The sequence below is a fragment of the Aulonocara sp. 'chitande type north' Nkhata Bay genome, linkage group LG8, assembly GCF_057382095.1.
Source record: "Aulonocara sp. 'chitande type north' Nkhata Bay isolate Kocher_YH1m ecotype deep benthic linkage group LG8, A_spYH_male_GT1.1, whole genome shotgun sequence".
In the NCBI taxonomy this organism is placed as follows: domain Eukaryota; kingdom Metazoa; phylum Chordata; class Actinopteri; order Cichliformes; family Cichlidae; genus Aulonocara; species Aulonocara sp. 'chitande type north' Nkhata Bay.
In genome coordinates this window covers 21,941,606-21,959,243 of record NC_141351.1, presented here as the reverse complement: position 1 = coordinate 21,959,243, position 17,638 = coordinate 21,941,606, and the positions used below count along the sequence as shown (strand labels likewise).

General features: G+C 41.9%; 1 protein-coding gene across 2 annotated transcripts in view; it reads left to right on the top strand.

Moving 5' to 3' along the window:
- thrab (thyroid hormone receptor alpha b) overlaps positions 1-17,638 on the top strand; it is a 174,621-nt gene that overhangs the window by 139,035 nt on the left and 17,948 nt on the right. For both annotated transcript variants that reach the window (XM_086304285.1, XM_086304284.1), the window contains 4 exons: positions 3,886-3,986; positions 4,789-4,936; positions 5,167-5,372; positions 15,726-15,872. In XM_086304285.1, the coding sequence (XP_086160411.1) occupies positions 3,886-3,986; positions 4,789-4,936; positions 5,167-5,372; positions 15,726-15,872 (602 nt within the window). The remainder of the gene's footprint in view (positions 1-3,885; positions 3,987-4,788; positions 4,937-5,166; positions 5,373-15,725; positions 15,873-17,638) is intronic.

Sequence of the window (17,638 nt, the reverse complement as noted above, 5' to 3'; positions counted from 1 at the left end):
CATATGGCACATTTGGTGTAATTTCAGCTTGTCGTGCCCCTTCCAGTTCTCCAGGCTGGACACAGAAGTGTACAATCAAGTCAGTTATATGTGCAGGAGCTCAGAACTTCTCAGATTACACCAAGGAAAAGCTGAAACAGCTTGAAAAAGTTTCTTTGTTTTTAATCAATCGGTAGAAGATTGCAAGAAGTCCAGAGCACCCAAAATGCCAGGATAAGTGCTTACAGGGCTGTGATGATGTTACAAACTGTTGCATCCTTTAAACCAAAAACTTGTACGAGCTTTGACTGCAGACTGAAGACTGAGGTTTTGGATTACTGGCATTACTGGTAATATGTGCATCAAACATTTTAGGTTTTCGATTTTGGATGCAGGGCAAGCACAGTGGCATGGATGTCAGCACTGTTGCCTGAGTTCAATTCCACCATCAGGCCGGGGTCTTTCTATGTGGAGTTTGCATGTTCTCCCTGTGTTTGCGTGGGTTCTCTCCGGGTGCTCCGGCTTCCTCCCACAATCCAGAGACATGCAGTTAGTGGGGATAGGTTAATTGGAAACACTAAATTGCCTATAGGTGTGAATAGGGGAGTGAATGTGAGTGTGGTTGTTTGTCTCTGTCTGTGTGTTAGCCCTGCGACAGACTGGCAACCTATCCAGGGTGTACCCTGCCTCTCACCCTAAGACAGCTGGGATAGGCTCAAGCGCCCCCCGCGACCCTGACAAGGATAAGCAGGAGCGAATGCAAGGATTTTGGATGCACTGATTCTCTTTTTTTCCTTTGCACATTACTCTATTTTCCGTTCTCTCAAAGTGCACAAGCCTTCTGCCACCTCAGTTTCTTGTCGCTCCCTTTGTCTGCATTTTCACATCTTCTGTAAAGGAACCAGAAACTGGCTTTTGCCCCTGCAGGATTATGTTCCCAGGCAAAAATAAACCCTCCTCTGACAGAGCAACCCTGTGCCCACCGCTATTTTAGTTTCATTTTAACTTAATTCATTTATTAAAAGTTCAAGGACGTCCACCGCTTAAAAGAAGGCTGTTTAAAACAAAAAGCACCAGACAAAAGCGCATTGACCAAAACGATTTTTGCCACGTTTGCCATAATTGGTAGTTTGATCAATTCTTCTCGGGCCCTTTCAGCGGTACATAAACACAGCATTTAATCCATTTACAGCAATAGATTTTAAGTGGCATTCAGGGAAGGGACAATAAACACAGCTGCACTTAGCTTTGCGTAATAGCTGTTGATTCAACTCCAGCTATCGGTGTAGTATTGTCCTCCGGTGTCATCAGTGTTTACAGTTTCAAATGTCACCTCGCTTGGATGTTGTCATGTAAGGACCTCTAAGAAACAATCCCGAGACTCCTTCAGGGATTCAAACGCCCCTCCCCACCCGATTTCACTCACACACACAGACATACTCTCACATGCACACACACTTTGATAAAACAAAAACGGCAAGTGTTATGGTGGGAAACTTGCGGAGACAAAATATTTATCTTGACTCAGCCACACTTGAAAAATCTCCTTCCTTTTCCTGCGTTTTGCTGGTGGCCCGTCTGGGAGGGGCCGGCAGCCAGAGCCAGAGAGCTGCAGCGGTATTGATTTTGGGCTTGGCTTCCAAACACAGCCACAGCAGCGGCTCGGGGATCCGCCTGCTGCTGCCTGCCCTGCCAACACAGCGGGGCTCACATTTTATCTTATGTGATGGTTCTCTGGTTCTTCTGACTCCTTTTTAAACCTCTTTCCCCTCCTGCATTCTCCCATCTGACCTTTTGTCATTTCTCTGGCTCACCTCCCTTTTACTACTTTTCTTTCTTTTTCTCTTTTTAGATAAGTTCTTCTTATCTTTTTTTTTTTTTTTAAATTTGACAGAAAGAAGCCGAGTGCTCCTCAGTTTGGAAAACTGTCACTTTTGTGCCTTTGGCAAGTGCTCTTCTCTCTCTTTTGTCTTTTTTCTCTTCTTCCCACTATCCGCTTCTTGCCTTCCCCCTCCTCCTCTAAAATCTGTAACCGAGCCAAAAAGGCAGAGCCCAACTGACACTGCCAGTCACTGCTCTCACCACGCCTTGGTGTACGCACACAGACACACAAAAGCGTATATCACTGGATCCATTTTTAACCGCTAAAAATAAAGAAAAGCAGGCTTTCAAAGATTTCCCTCATTAGATTTTCTATATCATTTTTTTAATAGAAATATAATCAATAGAAAAAGTAAAACTACATTAAATCAATACTTATTGTGTACTTTGCCTTTAACATCACCGGTTTTTCAGCTTTTTTTTTTTCTTTGAATCACCGAGAGCTTGCCACAGTTCTTCTGTGGATTCGCTTCCGTCTCCTAATGTAATCTGAAACTCTGTGGGGACCGAACCATCTGTTGCGCGAACCTTTAGTCTTCTTTCTTTATGATTGGGGTCTTTGTCGTGCTGCAGAATGAATTTGGGACCAATCAGACGCTTCCTTGGTGATACTGTGTGATAGATCACAATCTCAACACCCCGATCCTCACACACAGTGCGTGTATGTGCAAAGTGCAGAGATTTGTGTGGGGCTGCACTTAAAACACCCACACTGAATTTTTTTGCGACTTGTAGTGCATCGTCTCCGCCCCTCCCAGCTTCATAGCTACTGTAAATATCACATGAAATGTCTGCAAATCTGCTATTTCCTGTGTCTCCTTGCTTGCTTTTTTGGTCTCGCAGTATGGAAAAAAGAACAAACTGTGCCTTTTCTGAGTTTAAAGCAGAGGAACGACTGTGAAATAGGACAGAAAGAGAACAATCCAAATACTGTCACTTTAGATGAGCTGGCGCTGTAGTATCTGCTGTGAGAACCTCAGCTCAGTTAGGATCAAACCAAACAGTAAAGCTCGTGTGTTTAATTGTGTGACCACAGTAATTTGAGTAGCTTTGTGTCAGTACACAACTTAAAGGAATGACTAAAGTAGGAAAATATGCATAGTACTTTTTTCTTGTTTTAGTTTAAAACAAAGTTTGCAGACTTTCCAAAGTAATTCATGTAATACAGCTTCCTCCCAGTCTAACCCTATTAGTTACTTGGAAACCTTGTTGAATATCCTGTTTGCTAATTAAAGACTAATTACAAATGGGGGTTCACTTCTTACATGCTCTCCTCAGAGCATTATCATATGCCAGTGTAAAAAGAAGTATTTCAACTCCGGCCACATTTACTGTAGCACCAGAGGGTAAGTGGGGTTGATTGTGAGCTCTGCTGCCTCTGTAACCACACAGCGGTGTCACAGTGCACTGATGTGCTCGTCTGCATGGCTGTAGAAAGGTTAAACCATTACAGTTTACTAGGAGGGGAGCTTTAAAGAGACGAGAGCTAAAACCGTTTGGCTTCAAAGGTCACAGTAACATAAGTAACTTAGTTTTTTATTATGTGAATCATGCAAAATTACACTAGTAAAGTCTAAAACTAAAAATATGATGCTGGAAAGTGAACTCCCATTGACCACTTTAAAGGTGCCACAGGCTGCGTAGCGGTACTGTTCACCACAGAAACTGTGTGGGTATAGTCTAGTGGCCCTATTTGAATTATTAGCACTTGTCCCTATTAGAAAGGTACTGACTGCGTTACCCTGCAGGTTAAATGATGTGAAGAAACAGACGATTTTTTTTATTCAGGCATCACAGTGAAAAACTCGAACACTACTGTTGTGTTCCTTCCAAGGTCTCCAAATGTGCTTTTACTTTCTTATTCAGAGGTTTGAATTCACAGTGATGTACAGTAGCACAAAAAGGTAAGGACGACGATGATGAAGTACTTCTGCCGTGGTAGGATGTAATTGTTTTATAGATGCTCGCCCACAGCATCGGTGAGAAACACACGATCTGTCTTTTCATTGGTTCTTTCTCTTTCAGGGTACATTCCCAGCTACCTCGAAAAGGATGAGCCATGTGTGGTGTGTGGCGACAAGGCCACGGGTTACCACTACCGCTGCATTACCTGCGAGGGCTGCAAGGTACACACAACAAACCCAGAGAAGCCCACAGCAGGTTCATAACCCGCATAATGGCTGCAGGAAAACTTAATTTAATGCCTTCGAGGTCAAGTGCCAAGACACACGACTCACAGCCGTGCACGCGCACACTCTTTATAGTGAACAGCCATGCACCGAGGTCATACACATATTGCTGTCACTTCATCTCTGAGCCGTGTGTCATTTGTCTTCCTCGCTGTCAGTGTGCTGTGTGATCAGACTGCTTTGCTTCCTTTTGCTCATGTGTTTGTTTATCATTTTATATTTAGGCGTCACTGAAGGGATTGAGCGTTGCTGGCAATGATGCATTTGATGTCTCAGTTATTGGGCAGCATTGGGGGGGAAAAAGACTTTTTTTCCTTTTGTTTTTTTCAAATAAATCTGATTTATGGTAAATATTTCATGCTCACTTCCCTTCGGTATGTAGAAGTATCTACGCCTGTCAAAAGAATGCTTTAGATCTAATAATACAAGCATAATATTAAATCTCCTTTCACATTTCCATCTACAGTTTGTTTGTCTTGTGCGTAGATCATTGGGCCGCCGCGTAGCTTTCACAGAAATTGCCTCAGATTTAGTAGCAAGTGGGGCTGACAATACGTTTAATCAAATTTTGCATTAAACACATAAATTTCACAGTAAAGACGCAGCAGCGGTAATTAAAATGTCTCCCTTCCCGCCAGCAGCGGTTGCGGCTGGAAGCAAAATGTTTTCAGGGCTTTTACTGTGCTCGTATTTCTCCATCTGTGTCACATCCACGTCTGCCTGCTCTGTCTACCTCCAGGGTTTTTTTCGTAGGACCATTCAGAAGAACCTCCACCCGGCCTACTCCTGTAAGTACGATGGTTGCTGCATCATCGACAAGATCACCCGCAACCAGTGCCAGCTGTGCCGCTTCAAGAAGTGCATTGCTGTGGGCATGGCCATGGACTGTGAGTGCACGCACAAAAATATAAAACGAAAATGAATTGATGTCACTTGTTTATTTTTTTAATAACATTCAAGAGGTAGTAAGACTAAACAGCACGGGGACCTAATATTTCACAGCTGGAGCTGCAACTTTATATATATGCAAACAAATTTCAGGTGATATACAAATAGTGTGCCTGCCTTTTTTTTCTAATTTCTTCCTCCTCCTCTTCCCACCTCCTTTTCCCTCCAGTGGTACTGGATGACTCAAAACGGGTGGCTAAACGGCGCCTGATTGAGGAGAACAGGGAGCGGCGTAAGAAGGAGGAGATGGTAAAATCCCTCCAGACCCGTCCGGAGCCCACGGGGGCTGAGTGGGAGCTGATCCGCTTGGTGACGGAAGCCCATCGTCACACCAATGCTCAGGGCGCACAGTGGAAGCAGAAGCGCAAATTCCTGGTGAGAAGCTACGGCACAGTGATACACAGCCAATTGTGATTGTGCATTTTCTTTTCTACATTGTTGCCGCACTGTTTTTCCAGCATATTTAAGTGATAGCTTAGGGTTACCTCAGCTGGGATTTTTCATTGCTGTCATTTCTTTAGAGCAATTTAAGGCGACTTCTTACATTACAAGATTATCTACTGAAAAAAGTAGCTTGTTAGGTTTCACCATTACCTTAGAAAAAAGCTGCTTCTCCGACAACATAAACAGCAACAAGCTCATTAATTTTACTCAGTGACAGCCTTAGCCGAACTAAAACCTAGCCATTGCTGTTTTGAAGCTGGCTTAATTGCCTTCCTCAGCGGGCTTCACAAACAGTGTTGGGGGATTGTGATTAGCTTGCAGTGACTGAGGTGGAGCTCACAGACACTTATTGATGTTGTTTGTGTCAGTTTCACTTGTAAGTTCAAGGTGATTACGGCATGATGTAAAGGTTGTCCTTTCTGAAATCCAGCACGCTGAGCTACAGATAAACGCTGTGGCAAAAGTACAATTCATTGTCTTTCAATATAAAGGATCCCTAGTAGCTGCACACATACAGAAACTGTGGGGCAAGGAACAAAGGAGTACAGCAGCCTTTTAACAGCATAAAATTGCTCCTTTAAAAAAAATCTTTTGTTTTGTTTGGTTTTTTTGCATTACTTCATTTGCAAAACTTATCTGAGAACTCTTTACATCAGGAATACAGGTGAGAGACATCCGAAGCAGATTATCAGAGGGTCTTTTATTTTGAAAATTCTCTTTCTTTTGAAGGCAAACAATCTGCACTTCTGATTTGTGTCAAATTTTCACACTTTCATAACCACTTAGTTGGCGAGTTCTTATAGACAAGGCATTGTCTTTCATGTAAACTATGAGTGACTGTGGCAGTCTGCTAGCAACCACAGCAGTCACAAGGAGGCTCAAAGTGCAGCACTGTACACACCTTTGCAACAAATTTCACCTAGCAGCAGCAAACAATACTCATCAGTGTTCCATTTATGGAATACTCGGAGGTTGCCGGGGTCTCGCCAACCAGTCTCTAGACCTGTTCACTGGGGTTTTAGCTGTCAGTTTCACAGCAACTACCAGCAACGTCCAGCAACCACTGGGTGAAATCAGAAAGCACTACGCCACATACCTCTTTGCGATTGTTTTGGTCTCAAAGTAATGGATTGCCACAGTCACTTTAGGTTTGAGCCGTGGTTGAAGAATAGTCATTTTTCCCTAGCAACCAATGGTTGACAGGCTGTCATCAACTGGTCTTTAGGCCTTAACATCATGACCTGTTTACATCGATGACGAATCAATTATCTTATTTAGTATTTTGATTTATCAACCTTTCCACTTCAGATTTTTCCTCATTTTGAAAAAGTTCATATTAAAAATATATTGCATGCATCTTAATTTTGGGATGATTTCAAAGATACCCAAGCTTTTATAGAAGCCATCACACCCATATTTCTTAACCTGCCTGCATACACAGAACCAGAGAAGCTCTCTGTGCATGTGTGAATATGTGTGTTTGACAGTGGCAGGGATAATTACATTTACCCCAAAAGATTTGAGGCTTATATGAACTTTTAATTTATATTCATATTTTGGGAGTAAAAAATACCCATTGCAGAAATAAAAAGAGAACCACTCCTGACAGAAGCATTCCCACCTGACTAATGTTATAATATTTCTTTCAAGTCATCTCCTTCTTTCACCGGTGTGGGTTGTTGCAGGGGACACATCAATAATAACTGCACTTATAGTACTCTAACAAGTTCCTTTGGATGGATTCAATTCAATTCAGCTTTATGTATACAGCCCCCAAATCACAACAACAGTGACCTCAAGTTGCTTTAGATAATACGGTGAAGACACTACAGTAATACAGTGAAACTGAAATATTCAGACGACTCCCTATGAGCAAGAACTTGGCAACAATAGGGAGGAAAAACTCATTTTTAACAGGAAGAAACCTCTGACAGAGCCAGGCTCAGGGAGGGGCAGGGTGAGGGGAGAAGAATAGAAAGGCCATTACAGCCGAAACAAGTTTAAGTCACATTAAGGTCATTTTAAATCTGTTTAAAGCACTAAATATAGGTTGAAAATACCCAATAAACACAACCACCACAATCTATTTCACACAATAAAATTCTGTAGCTCTATTTTAGTGTTTTCCAACAAACATGCAGTCACTCACATGTCTTTATCGCTGTGTATTCCCCGGTCTTTTTCTATTTTTCTCACCTCGTCTGTGCCTTTATTCCTCAGTTCCCTCCAGAGTTGTGAGTTTTATTCATTCAAAGCTTCTGGGTTCTTAACGCAGACATAATTCTCCACATAGTTTTCACCTCAACTTTTCGTTTCCACTTTAATCTCACGCTCGTCTTCATTTCTTTGTTTTCTCTCTCACTGTCCCTCGGCGTCTCCCCTCGCTTTCCTTTCTGTTTTGCCCATCTGCTTTCCGTAAGATCCTTTCTTATCTCAGCCAAGGCAAATCCTCAGTCATTAGCGCTCATCTGCAAGTTGGCAGGCATTGTGTGTGTCTCTCACACACTGCTCTCCTGCATGTGTTAGTGCTCAGATTCATCCTGGACAGCCCCGTCTGGGTGTCCCCGTCTGTATCAAGCTCCCCTGTCACGCATAAACACAGACTCTGACCTTATGTTTTGGCTCAGGCTTATCGGAGATACTTACACAGTTTTAAGTGCCTGTCAACAGCTTTGCAGCAGAATGAGATGATATGTCATGTACAAATCAAGGCGCTGTATTTAAAAAATTCTATCCCACCAAGGTGGAGAGGGTTTCAAAGCATTTGTGGCCTGCTTATTTCAGAAGGCAGTGGATGGATGTGATGAGAACGTACTCACATAGCTGCATAGCTTTGTCCTGTCACCACTTCCTCATGACTCATGACTTGGTTGAAGGCTACAGTGAGCAGGTGGAAGGTCAGAGTTGGTGTTAAAATTAGGGTTAAACATATTTTTAACAGCACTTAAAATTAAAGCGCTTTATGTTACGGACGGGTCTTGCACCAAGCAGAATTTAAAGCTCAGCACAGTAACCCTGAGCTTGGTTCCTCTAAAGGATCAACTGTTCCATTTCACACGGCATTCACACACTAACGGGGCGCTGGAGTCACTTAACCCTGAATATCTAAATTTAAATGCTAAGCCAACCAGGATGAGCCCATTCTGCCCTATGAGCACTACTACTTTAAAACCGCAGCAATCACACTTCTTCTCATACATTGTACTTCAGCATGCAAATGATGCCGGATGCACTGAGGGATGACCCTCCTCACTTAAACTGCAGTGTTTTCCTGAGAGAAGAGAAGAAATTCAGTATGTTGGAACGCTAGTTTCATTGTTACGCTGCATATATCAGGTACAGATCAGATACAGGCACAGAACAAATAAAGAATATGGGGGGGATACATGAGTACCTCGCATATATGTGTGGAAACCAGCTGCAACCCACACGAACAAATTGAAAATATGTAAATAGTTCGATTTCCTCTGGTGGCCGATTGAGGCTGACTACTGTAGCGATCAGTAGCGGTAGACTCTTATGTGAAAATGGCAAATTCTAAAGTAGAAATAACTGCCTGATGCTAAAAATGGTTTTGTTCTCTATAGCTGACTTAAACCTTTATAAGCACAGGGGAAAGTTAAACTGTCGTGTGGATGCCAATGCACATTTTAAGCATGAACTCACCACACTCATCTGTATGGTGTTAAAAGTCCCAAGAACCCTTTTGTTCAAATATGGGAACTTTAAGACCATGGCAGGCAATAATCTCAACACAATGCAGCCTAAAGTGGAAATTTGAATTCTAATGCATCTTTTTTAATTTAAAAAAAGTAACAAAGTGCTTGAGAGAGGTGGTCCTTAGGTGTCATTCACACAGGCCTAGACACTGGATAGCAACCTGCTGGCAAGTCTCCAGGCAAAAACGTGTATTCTCCAACTGCTTCGCAAGAGGTTGCCGGCAGTTGGTAGGTGAAGTTGGTCTCAAAGAAATGTATGGTGCTACCCCGAAAACCTTATTACGATCAATTTGGCCGCTAGCAGACTGCCGCAGTGACTTGTAGCTTGCGACTTGTTTACAAGCACTTGCCAACTCTTTGGTAGCGGCAGTGAAACTGTTAATAGTGTGAAGCGCAGAGAGCATTCCCCTTCAGATTAAATGTGTTTGTTTCAGCAGTAAGGCACGACTTCTGGTCTGCTTCTTCTAGCACTTGTTGGGTATTTAACATACTTTCTGTGTAAATATACAGGTGACCACTGGTTCTAGCAACCAGAGAAATTCAAAGTATATTTTTAGTGCCTTAGCCTAAGTGCAATGAATTTCAGCCAGTGACAGCAGCAGCCTACAGAATCCAACCAGTTGAGGGAAACACATTTTTTCCCTACTGACCAGGGGTTCCCATTGGGTTGCTGACTGCTCTCTAGCTCTGTGTGGCTGAGGCTTTACAGACTATAAAGGATAATAAGAAAACATCTGCTATCATTACACTTAATCTAATTTTTAGACCAAGAAGAAGTGACACATGAGCCACTCTGTTTCCATTTTTAGTTTTGTGTGCTTTGTTTGTTTGTCTCGTGGCATCACCCACAGCACATTGTGGCAGTGTTGACTGCTTGTGAATGAAACCGTTTCAGAGATAATGCGGGGCCTGATGTTTCAGATTTTTTATTGTTGCTAAGACCAACTAACATATCTAACCCATTGAATCATTTATGGAGGGGAACACACTGCTCTGACTTGTAACACAGTGTTCTCTCTCACACGCTTTGGTCTGGCATCTGGAAACGGCGTTGATGAGAGAAGATTCGGTTCAGCTGTGTGCGGCAGCTGTGCCTGTGTGGGTCTCTACATCGGTCCAAAGGTCATAGCATTCCTAATTGTCTGATAGCGTTTCTATTAAAAGTAATAGCAAATCTTGTTCGTTCACAGTTCAACGCAGTCTGCAGAAAATGCATGAGATAGTTTTGTTTGTGCACACCTACATATTCATGTATCCATCAAACAAGCTGCAGACGAGGTGTAACGTCTCGTCGACGTCAACAACCCCGTCTCAAAGAAAGGAATGTCAGCACACTGGTGGTCTGCAGCTTTCCAATGCAGTAGGATAAGATTGATTCCATGTGTATTCAAAAGGCTTTTCCCTCAATATTCAGATAGTTCTCAAAGATAGAACTACAATACACGGGATCATACAAATTTGTGAAGCATGAATGCAAAATTATTCACTCATATTTACTAACAGGCGGGATGGCGAGCTATCCATCTTCCTTCTACTTCCCGGCTACTAATGGTCAAAATGCACTACTTGTTCTAAGTTTTCTATTCAGTTTGTTAGGCGGGAGAAGTGAAGCATAAATCGTCACGGCGGCACTTCATCTCACACAAACCTCCTTTTTTTCCCCCGATTGGTCCTGAACTTCTGACCTTTAAGCTGTTGCTCTCAAAAACATTAAAAGGCCTTGAAAAGCTCTCTCTAGCTACTTAGTTGTGCTGCAACCAGGCAATGAGAAACAGACATATGTGATTCATGCATGGTGGACATATGGTTTTGGTTGAACAGAGATATCCAGAGTTAAAAACAGCAGTTTTTTAACCTGTATTCATGAGGTGCTCTTACGATCATGCCATGCAGTTCATTTTACTCTACTGTGTATTTAAAGCACTGATATGCAAATGATATGTGACCTTGTATATCTAAAATTCTTGCACCTTGCAAAGTCGCTTCTGAGTGATTGGCACTGATAACAATTCAGCATGTTGTGGCAGTTTCACTATCAATGTTCCGTCACATTTCTGTGATTGGTGATAATTTATTCATTAGTAATGCATTTTAACCACACACATGTTCACTGTTGCACAACAGTGAACCCAATTTATCTTCTCCAGCTCTGCAGCAGCAAACTTTTTGCAGACCTATTGCATCTGATAAAATAAAAGGTCAGGATGACACTGCAGCAAAAAGTTTTTACTGTTTTCTCCTCTTAATGAGCAAATCCCCTGAATGTAATGCTGCTCATCTTCAAGTCTAAATATCTTTTGGCTTCCTTTGGGACACATTCTGGGCCTTTTCCTTTTCAATGTGCAGTTCAAGGAGAGCTTAACACTTATTAAAAAGCCTGCTTCGGCTCCCTGACTAACTAGTCTGTACAGCAGCAAACAAACACATAATCCCTTGCCATCTCTGCGGGTACAGCTGAGTGCTTTTCCTCAGTGTCACCCAGATGGCTATGCAGTAAATAAACAATAACAGTTGGAAGAAAATCACACGAGTCCATTAGAAAGCACATATGAGCATTGCATAGGCCAGAGAAGAGGAAACTATTTACAAATACTAATTAATACCCGTACATTCATTGTGCATGAACGGCTCTATGGCAATACCAATTCACCAGCTGCAGTCATGTGAAAAAGAACGTTTTCACAGGCCTCTATGCAGGGCTGTGAAAGTTTTAGAACATCCCGATAACTTGAAGTTAGCATTTTCTGTGTGACTTTTTCAGTCTCATATCCATGTGGAGGAATTTTGGCCCAATCTTCTTTACAATGTTGCTTTAGGTTTGCAGGCATTTGTTTATGCAGAGCTCTGTTGCAGCATTACAGTCGGTTTAAACACGTGAGTCTTTCCTTTTTCAGTCATTCTGTTTTGGATTTGCTGCTGCGCTTGTGATCATTGTCATATAGCATGACTTAGTTTGGGTCAAACTCTACCTGCCTTCACTCTTGTATACCTCTTTTTGGTATACAAGAGTAATCTGCGGTCGACTCAGTTACTGAAAGTCTTGTGGTTGCAAAACAGGCCTCCTCCACCACCCTGACAGTTGGTTTGAGGGGTTTGTGCTGGTATGCTGTATTTGGTTTTCACCAATTCTGGCGCTGTGCGTAATGACCAGACATCAGCGTTTTGGTCTCATAGAACTCTTGTGTTTTATTCACATGCAGCTCTGCAGACTTGCAGCTCTATCCTTTTTACAGAGAGGAGGCTTTTTTTTAATTGTCCTGTCATCAGCTTTAGCATTTAGCATCCATGTTGGTGTTTATTTGTTGTTTATTTTCAGATTGTTTTGGGTTTTTTTTTTTTGCAATTTCTTTGAGCATTGCACACCACGCATCTGACCTTGGGATGAACAGCCACTGGGAAGACTGTAGCATTGTGTTAACACACAGTTGAGGAATGAATCAAATACACTACTCACACATATAGCTGGGTTAAAACTTGGAAAATAGTCCTGCAAACTAGATACACGAAACAAATGCTGTTGAGCGGATTCTTAAAAATTGTGAACTGTATCACTGCCAGAGCAGAACAATGCTGCATGAACTTTATTCAAAGAACTGAAGGCTGCATTTGCATTTTGTTGATTAGGCAAGCTTTACTGAATCGCTTTTAATTTAAAGATACTGGATGCCACCCCTCCATAATACGCACTTGGCAAACTATCAAGTCTACTTTGTCATGTTTAATTTAAAAGGTCGGTAAGTCCGAATGAGTAATTAAAGAGTTTAAAAGTGTTCTTGTGTAAATAAAATTGTACCCATGAAGTCGGGTAGTGACGATGGGATCTGTGGAGTGTTGCCTTTACAGATGCATTGGTTCAAAGAAGAGAAGACCATCCCCAACTCTGTCTGTTGCTGCTGCCATCATGTGGGGTGGTTTCTGCACAGGCTGCAAATATTGCACAGTAGATTTGTAATTTTAGCAGATCTAAAGCCTGCTTGCTTTCTTTAAGTGCTTCTCTTTTGTCCCCATTAAGAGTGAGGGACATCAGCTGATGTTAGCAAGTGACAAAGCACATAAGATCATTGAGAAAAGGAGCTGAGGGACGTTTTCCCAAAGTCTTCGGCCTCCTGGGTCTCCTCCAAGTGGCTATCGAAAAGAGCATCTTCTTTTTACACTGTCTGTGCACTCACCTTTTTACCTATACTTGTATTAACTAGTGAAGTGTAATAATCAGCAACGATTGTATTTTTGTGCCTGTGCAAACTTCACTGGGAATTACATAACATATTTTGCCAGAGGACCTGTGAGAGTCAGCGTCTGCGATTTGAGCTCTTTTCTTTCCAAGTTTTTTGTTTTTCTGCTGCCTCTTTTTCTGCTTGAGAATTTGAGTAGAGGAGTTTGCGTCAGCAAAGCTTGGAGCAGCATTTGTGTGCGATTTCATGACTCATGTTGCCACACAGCATGATGAACAGTTTACAGAAAGTGCAGGCTGAAATCCATCAGAAGCAAAATCCCAAAGGATGATCAGATGGATGGGATCAATGGCAGCGTGAGCTGAGCGACATTTTTCCTAATGAATATTTGTAATCAAGTCTGCGGATGATGGTAGAAAATTTGAGTGAAATACAAACTTTGCTTATGCCATACAAATTCATCACACAGAACAGTGACATGATGGGATCATTTCCAAATCACATTAAGTCCCCCGGTAATACTAATCCTGGATGGATTGAGCTAAAGACTATATTACATTGTCATCTGTGTCAGTTGTGAATCGTGACACAGAGCTAAACCCGAGAGATCTGCCCGTCTCTCTCCCGACAGCTGTTTTCCCAATACTGACATGAAAAATGGCCGCTGACCTCCACCAACAAAAGCAATGTTTTGTTTTGGCTCTTGCACGACAAGAGTTGCAGTCCATCAAAGTTATTATAACAACTACTTGAAATTTTCCATAATTGCCCGGCTTTCAGCCTCACAGCAGAGGACTGGCTGTGTTTGCACTGACTTACGCAATCCTTCTTCCTCTGCATCATGATTGATGACTCTTTGTTCGAGGTGATTATTCCTCTACTTTTATCTCATCCCATTTATAGCCGGAGCAAAGTCTGAATAAATGACTCTGTCCCTGACACATGCTTTATTTACTGGAGCGGGAAACAATATTTTTCATAGTCATAACATCAATTCAAACAACTCTGTAAACATATATATTAGTGATCGGCGGTCTCCCTTTAAGTAAGTGTTATCGGTTTGATTACATGTCGCCGTCCTTTCTCCAAGGACACTCCACTGTCCTCTGAAAAACTGTTCGTTGATTTGCAGCACTTTGTGGAAAACAAACCATTTAGAAAAATGTTGTGTTCTGAAACACCTTAAAGAAATTCCATTAAAAAGGCCATAATATTTACTACTTTGTCTGAGGTGCTCAACTACAACAACACACTGTACGAACTGGAAAGGCAAGCAGCTGTGACTGGGAGTTGGCTCGAATCACTTTGCTATTAAAAAAAAAGGCTATGCGTAGTACACATAGACAAATGTAGCCACAGATATAAAAGTGCAAAAATGTCTGTCTTAGACTGCAGAGACAAACAGGAGGGATGCTTTCTCTAAGTCAAGAAGTGGATCACAGATTAGGACATCTGACTGCGAGCGCATGATATCCTCAGCACATTTCCATTCCATTTATTTTGTAATTTTGTGTAGGATCATGCTTTAAACTATCAAGCTGATGAATGACATCACTTTAATGTCAAAGAGACATGAGGGGTGTGTTCCAAAGTCTCTCCTGCACAGGCCTCCTCAGTGTCCTCTTAAGTCAGGGGTGTCCAACTCCAGGCCTCAAGGGCTGCAGGTTTCAGATGCATCCTTGATCCATCACAGCTGATTCAAATGGCTAAATTACCTCCTCAAGATGTCTTGAAGTTCTCCAAAGGCCTGGTAATGAACTAATCATTTGATTCAGATGTTCTGACCCAGGGTGAGATCTAAAACCTGCCGGACGCTGGGCCTTGGGGCCTGGAGTTGGACACCCCTGTCTTAAGTCATACTGGTTTCCACGATTGGTACAGAAGCACTGAACTACTGTCCACTGGATACTTAGGATATTATAGGCTTTGGACAACACTGAGCGTGGTTGTTTTTGATGTTTTTATGGAATTGTTGACTATAAGCATTTGAAACAATGCAACTGGCCCACAGTTCAGTCAGTTCAGTCTTTTGACTGCATTTAAAAGATGTAGGTAGCAATCGTGACATTGTGCATTGTTTAGTAAGCCCTACTTTATCCTTGTTTCTGACTCATAATTTACAAAATCAGCATTTTGTTGCACATAGGTGTTAAACCAGCAACTGAACCCAAAAATATTCATGGAAGTGTTTACTGAGGTCAAAGATCGAGGGACCCTCAGGGCTGGTTTGCAGTTGCTTGGGCATTAGAAGCCTGGGCTTCACTTTGCAGAGCTGTAAACTAGGTTCATCATATATGGATGAAACAGTTTTTATTCTTTTCTGCTTTACTAATATCTAATTTAACTTTTCCTCTGTGCACTAATCAACCGCCCGCATTTATTTCCCCATTTAGCCAGAGAAAATCGGCCAGTCTCCAGTCGCTCCAACATCAGACGGAGACAAGGTGGACCTGGAGGCCTTCAGCGAGTTCACCAAGATCATCACTCCCGCCATCACCCGTGTCGTTGACTTTGCCAAAAAACTGCCCATGTTCTCTGAGGTGAGTGGCGGTTAATTTGACCTGAAGAGCACAGCGGAGGCCAGAATTAACTCAAAAATTGGCAAAACTGTTCATTTACCACAGCTAAACCAAGATTGCTTCAGTTTACCAGAAAAGTCCAGCACACAAGGAAAGTGCTGATCATTTACATATTTCCTCAAGCAATCGCAGTGTTTGCAAAATAAACCGGCCTTTGTTTCTGACAATTAGTGAAGCATTCCTGCTCCTGTTTGGCCTGCCTCACTTAGCAGCATGTAATCATGTTTCCCTTCTGCGCTGCTTGTAATGAGACCTCGGGTGATTGGATAATTATCAGGGTATATCAGAACTGTTGTCTAGCGGGACAGCTGTAGTGACAGAGCAGTATGACTGTGAGTCTGCTGCGTGATGAATTACAGAAGAGGAAAAAGTCTTTACTGTGATCTATTAGAGTTTATGAAAATGTCACTTTTTTATTTTTTAATCAGCATATTTTAATGCATTGTATAATTATTATACAAGAATCGCTATCATGATGGATACTACTAATCAAGTCAGTGTCTGAGCATAGATAAACTCCTCTTAGTTTAGCTATAACAAATTTAAAGTTTGAATATTCCAGACACAAGCACATGATCAGCAATGTTTAATTTCCTATCTTCTTCTCACATTGTAACATATTTTATTATAAAAGAAGCCATTTTAATCTGATTAAAGAGGCAGAGGGAGGGAACTTGTTTGGCTTACAAGCGATCTGTTCGTGGCTCTGCAATAAATTACTAATAAGAATCCACAGAAACAAAGCCAGCATTCATTTAGCCAGTAAAAATTAATCTGTTGCTTTTTGACAAATTGATGCAGTACTAACTGCATTATTAGGCATTTACTTTTAAGCCTGCCCCCTAGTTAGAAATTTACAAGACAAATCAAGCCAGTGAATGTCAATTAATCTGCTCTGCAGTCAAGAGCAACGAGGAAAGAAACCAGCTTACATCAAGGTACGATTAATTCAGCACATCAGAGGCTGCAGATTTAATTGAACAGGTTTTAACCCAGAGTTTCTAATATCCATGTAAATCAGGGTGTATTAGTCATAATCTGTGTTCATCAGTGGGGGGGGAGGTACGCCTATTTTCAGCCCATCTTCATATTTCTCCTCCTCCCATCCCTTCCTCTTTAGCACGTCTCTCTGCCTTCCTTGCTCTCATTTATTATTTAGTATCCTCTTTACCTAAATTCTCTCTGCCATTATTTGCTGTACTGCTTTATTGACACTTGGATAATGGCGAAGATGTGGGAAGGTAGCAACGCAGCTGAGTCATATCTAATGTGTGAGCACTAAGGCAATCAACTGAAGGGCAGATATTTCTCATTTTTCTATGAAACTTACTGAATTAAATAAAAAATTGGTGTCAAAGATTCAGTTTGTGGATGGCAGGTTTACAGGGCAGTACCGGCTGTGAAACCATGGATGTATACAGATGCCAGTGTTTGAAATAATGCTGCAGAAGACATTTTTTTGTTAGCTTGCTTCATTTTTGTAGTTATTTATTACTACGACCCGTTGATATCGGCCATAAAATGAGATGATACAAGCAGCTTAATTGAGTTTCCACTGAAGGGTGTCTGCGATCCAGATTGGCTGAGGAGCTCAGTAATTTGGGATGGACTCAGATTAGAGCCACTATTCCTCCACATTGAAAGGAGCTAGGTGAAGTGGTTGGAGCACCTGATTAGGACGCCTCCTGAACACCTCCTTGTTGAGGTGTTTTTGGCATGTTCAGCTG